Source organism: Micropterus dolomieu, linkage group LG14 (genome assembly GCF_021292245.1).
Source record: "Micropterus dolomieu isolate WLL.071019.BEF.003 ecotype Adirondacks linkage group LG14, ASM2129224v1, whole genome shotgun sequence".
NCBI lineage: Eukaryota > Metazoa > Chordata > Actinopteri > Centrarchiformes > Centrarchidae > Micropterus > Micropterus dolomieu.
In genome coordinates, this window is record NC_060163.1 from 13,073,391 (window position 1) to 13,085,490 (window position 12,100).

At 39.9% G+C, this 12,100-nt stretch overlaps 2 protein-coding genes across 2 annotated transcripts in view; one reads left to right on the forward strand and one right to left on the reverse strand.

Annotated features, from left to right (window-relative positions):
* Positions 1-653: 653 nt before the first annotated feature.
* On the reverse strand, positions 654-8,244 carry ppp1cab (protein phosphatase 1, catalytic subunit, alpha isozyme b). Its single transcript, XM_046069530.1, has 7 exons — positions 7,804-8,244; positions 6,528-6,659; positions 4,808-5,038; positions 3,940-4,044; positions 2,313-2,536; positions 1,661-1,795; positions 654-1,537 (listed from the first exon to the last, which is right to left on the reverse strand). The coding sequence occupies exons 1-7, from the start codon at positions 7,856-7,858 to the stop codon at positions 1,442-1,444; spliced, it is 978 nt and encodes a 325-aa protein (XP_045925486.1). The 5' UTR covers positions 7,859-8,244; the 3' UTR covers positions 654-1,441.
* A 178-nt stretch (positions 8,245-8,422) lies between these two features.
* pelo (pelota mRNA surveillance and ribosome rescue factor) overlaps positions 8,423-12,100 on the forward strand; it is an 8,835-nt gene continuing 5,157 nt past the window's right edge. The window contains exons 1-4 of the mRNA XM_046069529.1: positions 8,423-8,767; positions 9,240-9,332; positions 9,802-9,952; positions 10,511-10,601. Coding sequence (XP_045925485.1) covers positions 8,727-8,767; positions 9,240-9,332; positions 9,802-9,952; positions 10,511-10,601 — 376 coding nt within the window. The 5' untranslated portion in view covers positions 8,423-8,726. The remainder of the gene's footprint in view (positions 8,768-9,239; positions 9,333-9,801; positions 9,953-10,510; positions 10,602-12,100) is intronic.

The following is a 12,100-nucleotide window of genomic DNA, read 5'->3' on the forward strand; positions in this document are numbered from 1 at the left end:
GGAGTCTTGGTCAAATTAGAAATTCAGTCAGTTTCTTACGGTTTTATTGGGAGTGAGCAATTAGCCACTAACGAAGAACTTTGAGTCTGATTAGTTCATTTAGTGGGATAAGTTAATTTTACAAATAAAAATTTTTTTTATCCAAGCACGTAGTACATTAAAAAAACATTTTAGATTATTTGTAAAATGTCTGCGTTCAAGTTAATACATTTCATGGAGGTGCAAAGCATTCAATATTAAATAAACCCTATTAAAGTAATAATCATATGAACAAATATGGACAAAATATGCAACCATAAAATTGTGAAAAACATTTACAGCTGAAATGACCAGTCGATTGATTACTTAATCGACAGAATTGCCAATAATTTTGATGAGAGCATAATCAACCTGCAATAAATAGTCACTGTATAAAGATGCAGGATGAAAACATTATAGCTTATCCAATTTAATCCTATTCATTCTTAAAACTCAATGATTACATATTTTGTAAGGTTATTTTTCCATTTTATGTTTAGACTTTGGGTCTCCATACTACTGGTGCTTTAAGTACTGTGAAGGACTGTTTACCAGATATATAAAGGGCTATTTCTAAATTCCATGTCTATATTATATATCAGAAACAAGCTTACAATAAAAGTGACTGGTCGACATTGTAGTTCAGATTCTCGCTTTATTGGTCAACTTGATGAAAGACTACAAAACGAATTCACAAAAAATCTCTTTCAAGTAATCAAATCTGTACAAACCTAAACTGTATGGGGTTTTTACAGCTCTGGCTCATATGAATCTGAGACGAAGAGTCATACGCATGTGTGTGTGTGTCTGTGTGGGTAAGCATGCGACTGCTCATGGTGACATACTTCTTCCTGTTTTTTCCCGGATACTGCGACATCACTCAGATGGGGAAGACACCGCATGTACACACGCAGACACACACGCACGCACACACCTGTTTTTGAGATTTTACAGTACAGAGGACAGGGAAAACAAAATACTTCCCCCCTCTACAAGTACACACACATCACCTGCTGGCAGGGCTTTGCTGCTAAATTCATTATGTCAGCAATCTCCCTCTGTCTCCCAAACCCTGCATTTAAGTCAAAATTACTGTACAGACAGACACTGTGGTTTCAACCTTTCCAAGGGAAGAGTGGTAAGAGAGAGGGGAAAGTATAAATCTCTAATACTCTCACACAAAATGTACACGTGCACACATGATTTTAATGCTCACCGGCAGACGAGACGTGTTCGTCGCCTGCGCACGCACACGCACTCACTCAGACAATTCGTAACATTAAATGTTTTTAAGAAGTACAGATAAAAAAGGAAAAAAAGCCCTGGGTATAGGTTTGATTTCTGGCTGTTTGGTGAAAGAAAGGAGAAGAGAGGTAGAGAGGGCAGGAAGGGTGGGTTGGAGGTCAAGGGCAAACTACTGGTGTCATTTCTTGGCTTTCCTAGGGGGAGTGACTGGGCGACCAGAGCCCATGCCCCCTCCACCTCCATAGAACAGCTTCTTGTCTGCAGGCTTGAGAATCTGTGAAAGGGAGACAAAGCCGACAAAACTAAGCAAAAATAAATAAACAAAAACTTTTTAGTTTTATTTTTTTTCAATATGTAAACAGTTTAATCTGAATTTTCTGGTTGGTCTCTTGCTTACCTGGAATGAGCACATGAGGGTCTCGTCTACGCTCATCATGGCTCCGGCATTGTCGAACTCACCGCAGTAGTTTGGGGCTGAGAACAGCGTCACTAGCTGCCTCTTTGCAAAGAACTCATATCCGTCCTCAACCACCTGCAAACAGATAAATGGCAGTTTGACAACTGAGAGGAATTTCAGACAATTGCTTCTCACCTGTACACAATGAATCAGACACAAAAAACAGAACCAGATTCAGAGAATTTTATATTAACAAAGGGCTTACACAACAAGAAAATACATGATAAATACATTGCTGTTGCTCGAACTGCCTACCTGGTTAAAACTGGGCTGAAATCGACCTTTGCTGAAGTGGACAAGAGCTATCCAAGTATTTCAGCAGTTCCACCTGACTTTTCCTCAAAAATTCACTGAACAAACTTTTTTTGATCAATGTGCTATCATTCCGTGGGAAATACTGAAAACTGCTCTAAGTACATACAGACACTCTCCTTTCATCCCATTACAAGATCCATAGCCAACTCTTAACAGTTTAACCAGAACTAGAGCAGAGAGGTGGCTTACCGTTTAATTTAGTTACTTGTTTCATTTATTGCCTTTCATTCCTACTGCAAAAGCATCTTTAACCTTAGGATCAGGGTAGTGCACTGACCTGATGGGCCCGACAAATGAGGTCCATATCGTGTTTGTGGAGGAACTTGGTGACCACGTCTGCGCCAAAAGTGAAGGAGACGCCGCGGTCGTTCTCACCCCAGCCCAGCACATCCTTGTCCGGGTCAGCCCACAGCAGGTCGCAGAGGAGGCCCTGGTCAGGCACATCAGTGGGGCGCATGACCCGTCGCACCTGCTCCATAGACTGGAGGTCTGGGGATAGGCCTGGAGATGTTCAGTGTATAACAGTTACATGTTAGATTGGCAGGAAAAGTTGAAATTAGCATCTGTGATTTTACACATAAGAGTATGTTTGTGGTTTTAGATGGAAAATCCTAAACCAGGCAAAAAGAGGGGATTTTAGAGGATCTGAGGTATGACAACCAAGGAGTATCCATGTTAGCACAATGTGCAAGGTTCAATATCAATATCATAATTTACACGCATGTCAAATACATTCTCATATAATCAGACCTGCAATCGAAACCTCAATTCTGATTGACAGGTCTTTTATTACTGAGAAGTACATTATTTAGTTTTACTGTGGCGCTTGTTCACAATCAGTAATGTTTATAAACACAGAAGGAAATCAGGCCTGTGCATTAATTTATAGAGCTAAAACTATATTGCTGCTTTTTTAATATTAGTTTGAGTCGGTTTAGACCAAACATTCCCTATTTACAGCTTCTCAAAGGAAGACTGTAAACTGATCATCTCTGGGTTTTGGATTGTTGGGTTGGACAAAGTATTTCTTTCGGGGAAACAGATGGACATTTCAGTATTTTATAGAGTAAACAATTAATCAAAAATATAATCTGCAGATTAATCAACAATAATAATCATTCTTAGTTGGAGCTTTATAAATCATGACAAAAAATGCAGATTTTTCATCAACTCATTCAACTTTTAACTGTATGTATGCTTAACATTTATGGGATCAAAAATTATGGATTAGGGCTTTAACTGCTGTGCTCAACAGATAAACACTAGCAAACATACCATATCCTTTCTGTGTGTTCTGCCTTACGTAACTTCATACGTTCGAAGAGAGAGGTGGTGTTTATCCTGATTATCAGTGCCTGTTCACATATTGTGTGTAGTGGGTCTTGCAGACATGAGATAGCTGTGACTGTTGGTGTCACATTGTCTGAACCCTTATGTCAATTTTATTGTTCCGTTTTCTGTATCACAACTGCTGCAAAACTAGTCAGAATTGTCAAGCATGCTGCAGAGATCTGCGTCTTTAATTTAGCTTCTTTCTGAGCTGAGCATTTTGTTAGTGATTGACTGCGGCATTTCCTTGAAGTTGAATTCCAAAACCAGCTCCCATATCTTAATGTGAGAAATATAAACTATGTTTAATCCTGCATGATAAGAAATCATTAACTGTATTGGACAGAATGCACTGCCTGTGGTAACTTGGTACACATTTAGTCCAGCGTGTCAGTCATAAGCACAAGTGCTCTATAGCTCTGGCAGTTGAACAGGGCAAGGCTTCATACATATTCTCAAAACAAATTAAGATCCCACAGTCCCGCAGGTCTTCGATCATAATGTTGTGCAAAGGTGTGTTTGTGTGGTTGTGTGTACTCTGGACAGAAGCCAAAGGAACTGTTTGATGAGGATACCTCCATGGCAACAGAAGATCTTCTCATCAACAATGGCTGCAACAGGCAAACAGTTGAAGCAGTCAGTGAAGGTCTTCCACAGCTTTATGTTGTATCGCCTCTTACCTGTGGGAGGAAACCACAATTACTTGGTCACAATCTAATCTTGAGATCAATAAAAATCTCAATAGCTGCACCTGTTGCATCACATTACAAACACGCCATTTTACATAATCCAGGCTCTGAATAGCAGAGAAAGGCATGTGATTAATCACTCCTGCCTGATCATGCTCCTTAGCCCGAAGCCTGGTGTACTATTGCTTTTTGCATTTGTAGACTCAACAAAGAGAAGCGCACATTTTTGTTGCCAATACAATCCCAACAAACTGTAACAGTGACAGCTGATGCACACAGGGAAGGATATTTAAGTAATGCTGGTAAATATTTGCTCAACAATAACTTTGTTTGTGAACATTTTATTTATCTTTAGATCTAGATAGAATTATAGATGGTTAGTGAACTTGCTAAAAGCCTTTATATGCTTATAAGGCTGAATTATAAGTGTTTGTCTTTACTCCAAAAAATGGACCCATCACAAAGACCATTATGAGAAAAAAAATCATTACTTTTTCAAGATAAAAAATACATTAAAATAACTACAATCTTGTACTGTACAGACATAAGTTTTTGTACACTCATTAAGCTGCTCATTTCTTTTTTTCTCCAGTTTTGACATTTGAAAAATCTAAATGAATATCACTGACTGTATTACCTAGACTATGCAAAGCCTACAGACATGGGCTTACATTTTTAGCAAACTGTGGGAAGCGTAGATAGGAGTGCAAAGATTAATGTCAGTCTGTATCTGTACGCATACCATACGACTTACACTCATCGTAGAAGCCATATATTCTGTTAATGGAGGCGCACTCATGGTTTCCTCTCAGCAGAAAGAAGTTTTCTGGGTATTTGATCTTGTAAGCCAGCAACAGGCAGATGGTCTCCAGGGACTGCTTGCCTCTGTCTACATAGTCCCCCAGGAACAGGTAGTTGCTCTCCGGTGGAAAGCCCCCATATTCAAACAGCCTCAGCAGATCATAGTACTGCCCATGGACATCACCTGGTGAGACAAGGGGTATTAGAGTAGAAACAGCAATGTTGGTCAAATGTGTGTGGTGTGACCAAACGTGTGACCACACTGCCTGTATGCGCACAACAAAAGGCACTTTGATAGAAAGGTACAACAACACTTAGCAGCCTGCAAATTAACAACATTTCACACCATGATTGTCCATGAATTATTTTAAATGAATGCACCTTTATTTAGGTGTGGCTTCACTTGTGTTTTGTGATAATGAGTAGGGCTGAACGATTAGTTGTTTTCAAATCAAAAGTGCAATTTAAAAGAACGCGATTAGCTAATCGTGAAGATGGCGATTACAATCTAGGATAATTATACAGCACATCTGACCCGTTTTAAACAGTCATGCAATTACAAATTCATTCCATTGTCATCCTTGTGTGACAGATGCTCGCCAATCACAAGCGCCTCCTGTTATGGTCTTACTCACCAAACAGAGCGGGCACAGGGCCTGTACATTTCACAAACAACAAACAAAACTAGAGGAAATAGTGGCGCCATCATCCCACAGGCAGCGGCTGTGCCGCAGTTTTGCCCAGGGTCAACCCACACTGAAGTGTTTCAGCAGCAGATCGTTTAGCCTACACGTTGTTGACGTGTTGTTAATTTGTGTGCTTCAACTACTGATAACAGCTCTCTATGAGCCCATTCCACTCCGCTCTCTGCAGGCATCCACATGGAGCATTTCAGAATAAGAGCGTTTTGCTGACTTGTTCAGATTTTGCTTATTTGTTCAGTTGTCCTTGATTTTTGTGCTTCTACTATGGTTAAGTAGGTTATGTAGTTAAATTGTTTCTTTTTTGTTTGTTTTAACTGTGTTTATTGTTGAAGTATGATCTGGAGTCTGCAAAGGGTGTTTTATTTTGAAAATCAACCGGGATCTCTATGCCATTCTGTGTCTGACTACCTGCCTGGTTCATCTGCTCTGTGCTGCTTGACGCAGCTTCTGTCAAAAATAGACTGGCAGTGAATATCAAACTTTAGCGAAACTTCTAAAAAATTGAATAAATAAATATCACAATTTGAATTGTAATCACAATATCTGGCAGAAAAATCGCAATTAGATTTTTTCCCCCAAATCGTTCAGCCCTAATAATGAGATAAAAAATTTAGTGTGAGGATGCAGATGATGCTCACTGCAGCACCAACTTGGCTAGTTCCTGAAATGTGGAGACGGTTCTTTTAAACTAGCACTCTTCATTAAGTGGTATCAGCAGTATGACACAGGGGGTCAACTCCTGGGAGACTTGAAGAGCAAAACAGCACTGCACTGGCAGGCCAATATTATCACTTTATCCCTATAGGCCTGTAATTACGTGGCAAGGTCACAGCCATACAATGTGAATGTAAGCTTTCTCCTAAGAGTCAAGCACTATAAGCTACAACAGCTCTCTAAGTGTGTTTGTAAATGCTATGCGACCACACTTAAGAATTCCCTCAGCTCCAAAGAAACACAACTAAGCCTCACCACAAATCTTGAGGGGTGCCTCAAGTTCGAGCAGGATTGGCTGGCTGAGGAAGATCTCCCGGGATTTGAGGCAGAGGCCACGGATTTCATTCTCTGTCAGCTGAACATTTTTGCCAGGTCTGGAGCCTTTCACTGTGAGGGAAAATGGAAGAGTGAGAAATAGCGCACTGGGAACAAAAGATCATAAAACACAGCAGAGTTTTTTATTCATAGTCACTTGTTATACAGAAACTTGTAAAAAATAGTGTGCAAAAATAGATGTTAAAAATATAGCAGTATTTTGTGGAAAACACAACAAACATGTTCAGAGCGAAAAAGGGCAGACTGCCATGGACAGTTGGCACATTTTAGTATATAGAGTGCTCTGCGTTTAGTATTCAGTCATGACTACCACAATCAGAACCTTCCTGGATTATATAAAATGTTTTATTAAAAGATTGAAACGTGTAACAAAAAACATGAATCTGTACAGTGGACATTTTTACAATGAAAATCTAAATGCTGAGTACTCATCTAGAACCAAATGTCAGAAATTTAAAATGTACACTTTTTAGCAATAAGAATTCTCCTACATCCCTAAATTCTACCAAAGAACAGAAAACCGACAGACTCTAGATCAGAGATATTTAGAGACAAATCCTCGGTTTTGTCCCATTAATAGTGCAAATTGTATTTTTTGACTATATGAGACCATCCAGGGTGTTTTTACTTGGATATGGGGCATTTTCAAAATTAAATCTCAAAGCACGCCCTACAAATATAACTAGCTTGGAAGTAAATACCAAGCAAAAAATAGTACATTACTACAATGGATCTTTAAAGAATGCCATCTGGTGACACACAATAATACATTTAAGCTATATTTCAATTTCCAGTTCAGTGTACTTTTCATATTCTGACCGTACTGCCCAAATGCATCAAGTTACCAAGGAAGTAAAACAAAGCTTCATTGCGAGCAACGAATTTACACAACGATTTAACTTTACATTGTGTAGATACTTTCTCTGGCAGAGTAACGTTAAAGCATACACATAAAACCTTTACTAGGTTTTAATGCGGGCGAGTAGGAACAACAAATGTTAATTTGCTGCGAGGATGCTAGTGACCAGACATGACTGACGGTCAACCTGCACAATTCAAGTCCAGTGTTCAGTTAGCAAGAAGCACTAACTTAAGTGAAGTTAACTGGCTAACGTAGCATAAGTGGTTATCGTTGTCTAGCCTCTGTTAGCTAAAATGGCTACCTCGGTGAATAAATATCGAGCGAAAGCCTTACCTTCCAGCAGACGTTGTATAATGGAGTCGATGTTCAACTTATCGGCTTCTGCCATGCTATTACTCTATTTTTGGTCGTTTCCTAATAACCCCAAGGAATTCAAGACGTTGTAACTGTTAAATAGATTCCTAGTTGTCGTTAGCTCAACTAGTTAAGCGTTAATCGGCTATCGTTAGCCCGCTAGCTAGCCAACCTTGGAGCAGAACTGGCAACCTCAAAATGTGAGGCTGGGTGCTGAACTGTTAAAGATGTGATGGCTGTCATCTACTACAGAAATCCACCTTACTCAACTATTTTCCATTAGCTATCCGAATTCACTTTAAAAATTCTTATTTTCTCGTGACAACGGTGTTTCTGCCGTAGCCACTAGCACCATGCCATCGACAAAAAAAAGGCTAGGCAAGCGTTAGCTCAAAGCGAGGTTGGACGGAAGAGAGAGTGACAATTCCCGCGCTCCCATTGGTCAGTTTTTCCAGTGGGCGGTGTTTGGAGAGCTATTCTTCTCTGGGATTGGCTGTTTTCAACGTCGGTCAGCATTTACTTATCTCCAACCACAATGTTAAAAGGGCAATCATTCTCGTGTATATCTTACATTTTGCTGGCCTTAAGTGGAAGATTTTATCAAACAATGCAAGAGAGTCCGTGTTTGAACAGCAATTAGTCAAATTTTCGTGTTTGTAGCGCTCTGTATTTGTTGCGCAGTAAAGCGACACCCACGGAAGTGACCAAGATGGGAAGAGTTGTCGACGTACGTTGGCATGACGTAATGTCCTAGCGCCTGGCAACACGCACCGACTGATTCATTCTGAAATAGCTAGTTTGCTTATTCACTGTCAGATAAACATGACTCTCACTCGGACAAACGTTAACCTCTCTACTTTACGCTAATAACACTCTTGTTTATATTATACAACAATCCGACCATGAAGTTGCTCCATAAAGACATCGAAAAAGATAATGCCGGGTGAGTGACTGGCGATAGTTACTGCTAGCAAGCTAAGCAGCATGCTATTTTGTAGGTGTCAACAAAGTCGTGGTAAATGTCCATATGTGATTTACATTCAAGTGTACTAGCAGATTAGTGGGGGTTTTGGATTAGTTCGGGAAAAGGCACTATAGTAGTTAGTATGTAAAAACACACAGGACACCAAATGTAACTAAATGAGCATAACGTTAGATTGTATCACTCCGTGGGTAATTATACGACGCCTCAGCGAGTAAAACAAACCCTTACTGTGTTATAATTGGTATACACCCAAAAATGACTGGAGCAACGTGTATGGTGCTCCTGCGTCATTGCACCATCTGTGTCATTGCCCCCAAAAATGGCTTGAGATCTTAAAGTAAAAGCATATCACAGTTTTAACACCTGATTAATCACTAACATTAGTGACACCAACTCAGAGCCTGGCATACTGATTGCTACTCTCCTTCAGTCAGGTGACTCTGATACCAGAGGAGGCGGAGGATATGTGGCACACCTACAACCTGCTGCAAGTGGGGGACAGCCTGAGAGCCTCCACTATCAGGTAACTACTAACTTATATCACATAAAGGTGACAGTTGAAGCACTGTAGTGCCCACACCCAACTATGTGGCAGTTTTTCAGCCCCATAGAGAAGGATGCTGGCTTTTATATGTTGTAGCACTGCAGAATTGCCAATTCATTTGTCAGTCATTTGTTATTCCATTAGCTGGTAAGGATTAAAATCTTCCACTCTTGCCACGGTATGCATTTGTATTGTATCAAGTAAAGCTACTCAAAGTTTAGCTTCCATCCACCCTCATTACAGCCACTGATCAGATTTGATACACACCCAATGCAATCCATGCAGCCAGCTACATGAGTTGACTCAGACTGAGTCTGTGTTTGGAAATGATGGTGCTTGTTGTTCAGGTTTCCAACATTATCTCTCACATTTTCTGACTTTGTATCACTCAGTGTTTTGAACTCAAAAACAGACACAGAAGTAAAGTCCCTTTCTCCTGTTCACATAGGAAGGTGCAGACAGAATCCCCTACTGGAAGTGTGGGTAGCTCCAGAGTTCGGACTACTCTAACCTTAAGTGTGGAGACCATCGACTTTGACTCCCAGGCCTGCCAGCTGAGAGTAAAGGGCACTAACCTAGAGGAGAACCAGTATGTCAAGGTCTGAGATTTCTAAGCAACTTGCCGAATGGAGTCATGTCACATTTACATAGAATTGTTAAAGCGGAGCTGAGAGACTAGAGTAATACAATTAGGGAAGCAAGGATTGAAATTAAGATTTTAGGAGTAATTGGAGGTTATTATACTCGTAGATGGTGTCTAAGAGGTCAGTTTTTGTTAGTTGCACAGAAAGTCAGTTTCATTTGTTCTGAGATCTAATCATCAAAACAAATTAATAAGCTTTTTAACATTTTAAATGTTTATCCAGTTGAGACACAGTAAGTGTATTTAACTGTAAAAGGGTTTTTATGCAGGCTGGTCACTGTGGCCAGGCAATATGTACTATATAGAGTGTACTTTATGTGTTTTTCACATAAGCAGAATTGTATGTTAAAGATTTACAGTGTGACATTATTCTTTTTTCTACACAAAGATCTATGATGGTGTTTTGCTGCAGTTATTTTTTTGTCATTTCCCAGCCTTACTCAGCATTTTGTCTTAACATTAACTCCTGTTTGATATAAGTAGTTGTGATTATGCTCTGTTCTTCACTCATCAGATGGGGGCTTACCACACTATTGAGCTTGAGCTCAACAGGAAGTTCACTCTAGCTAAAAAGAGCTGGGACAGTGTTGTGCTGGATAGGATCGGTAAGCGGGCTCTTCTGTTTACATTTGACTGAGATTACAACACAGCAGAAAATAACACTTTGTTTCTTTCTTGTGTTTGGTTCATTTAAGCTCCCACTTCTCACTTGCACGTCAACCAAGACTTGTAAACAGTAATCAGTCACAAGTATGTTGTTTACCAAACAGAATTTCATGGGTTTAAGCAACTCCCTACTCAGCTGTCAAAATCTTAGCATGTATTTCCTTATACCCACAAAACTGCATGTTTTGGTCATTCAGTTCAGATTTGCTTACACTCCTGACATAGCCAACAGTTCTTTTGAAAGAGGACTACGATATACACTTCAGCCAGTTATTTGATGAGCACCCAAGTGTAAATAGCATTTTTCTCTACTGACCAAATGAGCCAAACTATAGAAACAAACTTTTGAGTTCGTATCCCATATTTGGTGAAGTTTTCTTGTTTTGATGACTCTGGGTTACTTTCCACATGGACTGTTCCGGAACAATACGTTTAGTTTTAATACTGTTATTAACCACTGTAATCTTGGACAACTGAAGCACTCTGCCAGATAGATTCACATGTTTTCACTCCCACAAAACACCGATTGTTGCCTCTTTCTGTCAAACAAGGTATTATGAAGTGAGGCAGCGTTAAAACTACACAGGGAGTCCAAATGTCAAAAAAGCGCTTAAGGTTGAACATTTTTAAAAGTGAACATTGTTTGCCTTTTTACAAGTTATTTCAATTCCTTTCCTTGAGGAATATCAGATTACATGTAGGCTGTTCTTTTGTTTTGACTCTTTTTATGTCAGTTACTGTCTTACTTGTTTTAACTGAAGGTCATAATGACTTGCTCCAGATACGAATAATCATGACTTAGATGTGTACACTCACCTAAAGGATTATTAGGAACACCTGTTCAATTTCTCATTAATGCAATTATCTAATCAACCAATCACATGGCAGTTGCTTCAATGCATTTAGGGGTGTGGTCCTGGTCAAGACAATCTCCTGAATTCCAAACTGAATGTCAGAATGGCAATTTTGAGCGTGGCATGGTTGTTGGTGCCAGACGGGCCGGTCTGAGTATTTCACAATCTGCTCAGTTACTGGGATTTTCACGCACAACCATTTCTAGGGTTTACAAAGAATGGTGTGAAAAGGGAAAAACATCCAGTATGCGGCAGTCCTGTGGGCGAAAATGCCTTGTTGATGCTAGAGGTCAGAGGAGAATTGGCCGACTGATTCAAGCTGATAGAAGAGCAACATTGACTGAAATAACCACTCGTTACAACCGAGGTATGCAGCAAAGCATTTGTGAAGCCACAACACGCACAACCTTGAGGCGGATGGGCTACAACAGCAGAAGACCCCACCGGGTACCACTCATCTCCACTACAAATAGGAAAAAGAGGCTACAATTTGCAAGAGCTCACCAAAATTGGACAGTTGAAGACTGGAAAAATGTTGCCTGGTCTGATGAGTCTCGATTTCTGTTGAGACATTCAGATGGTAG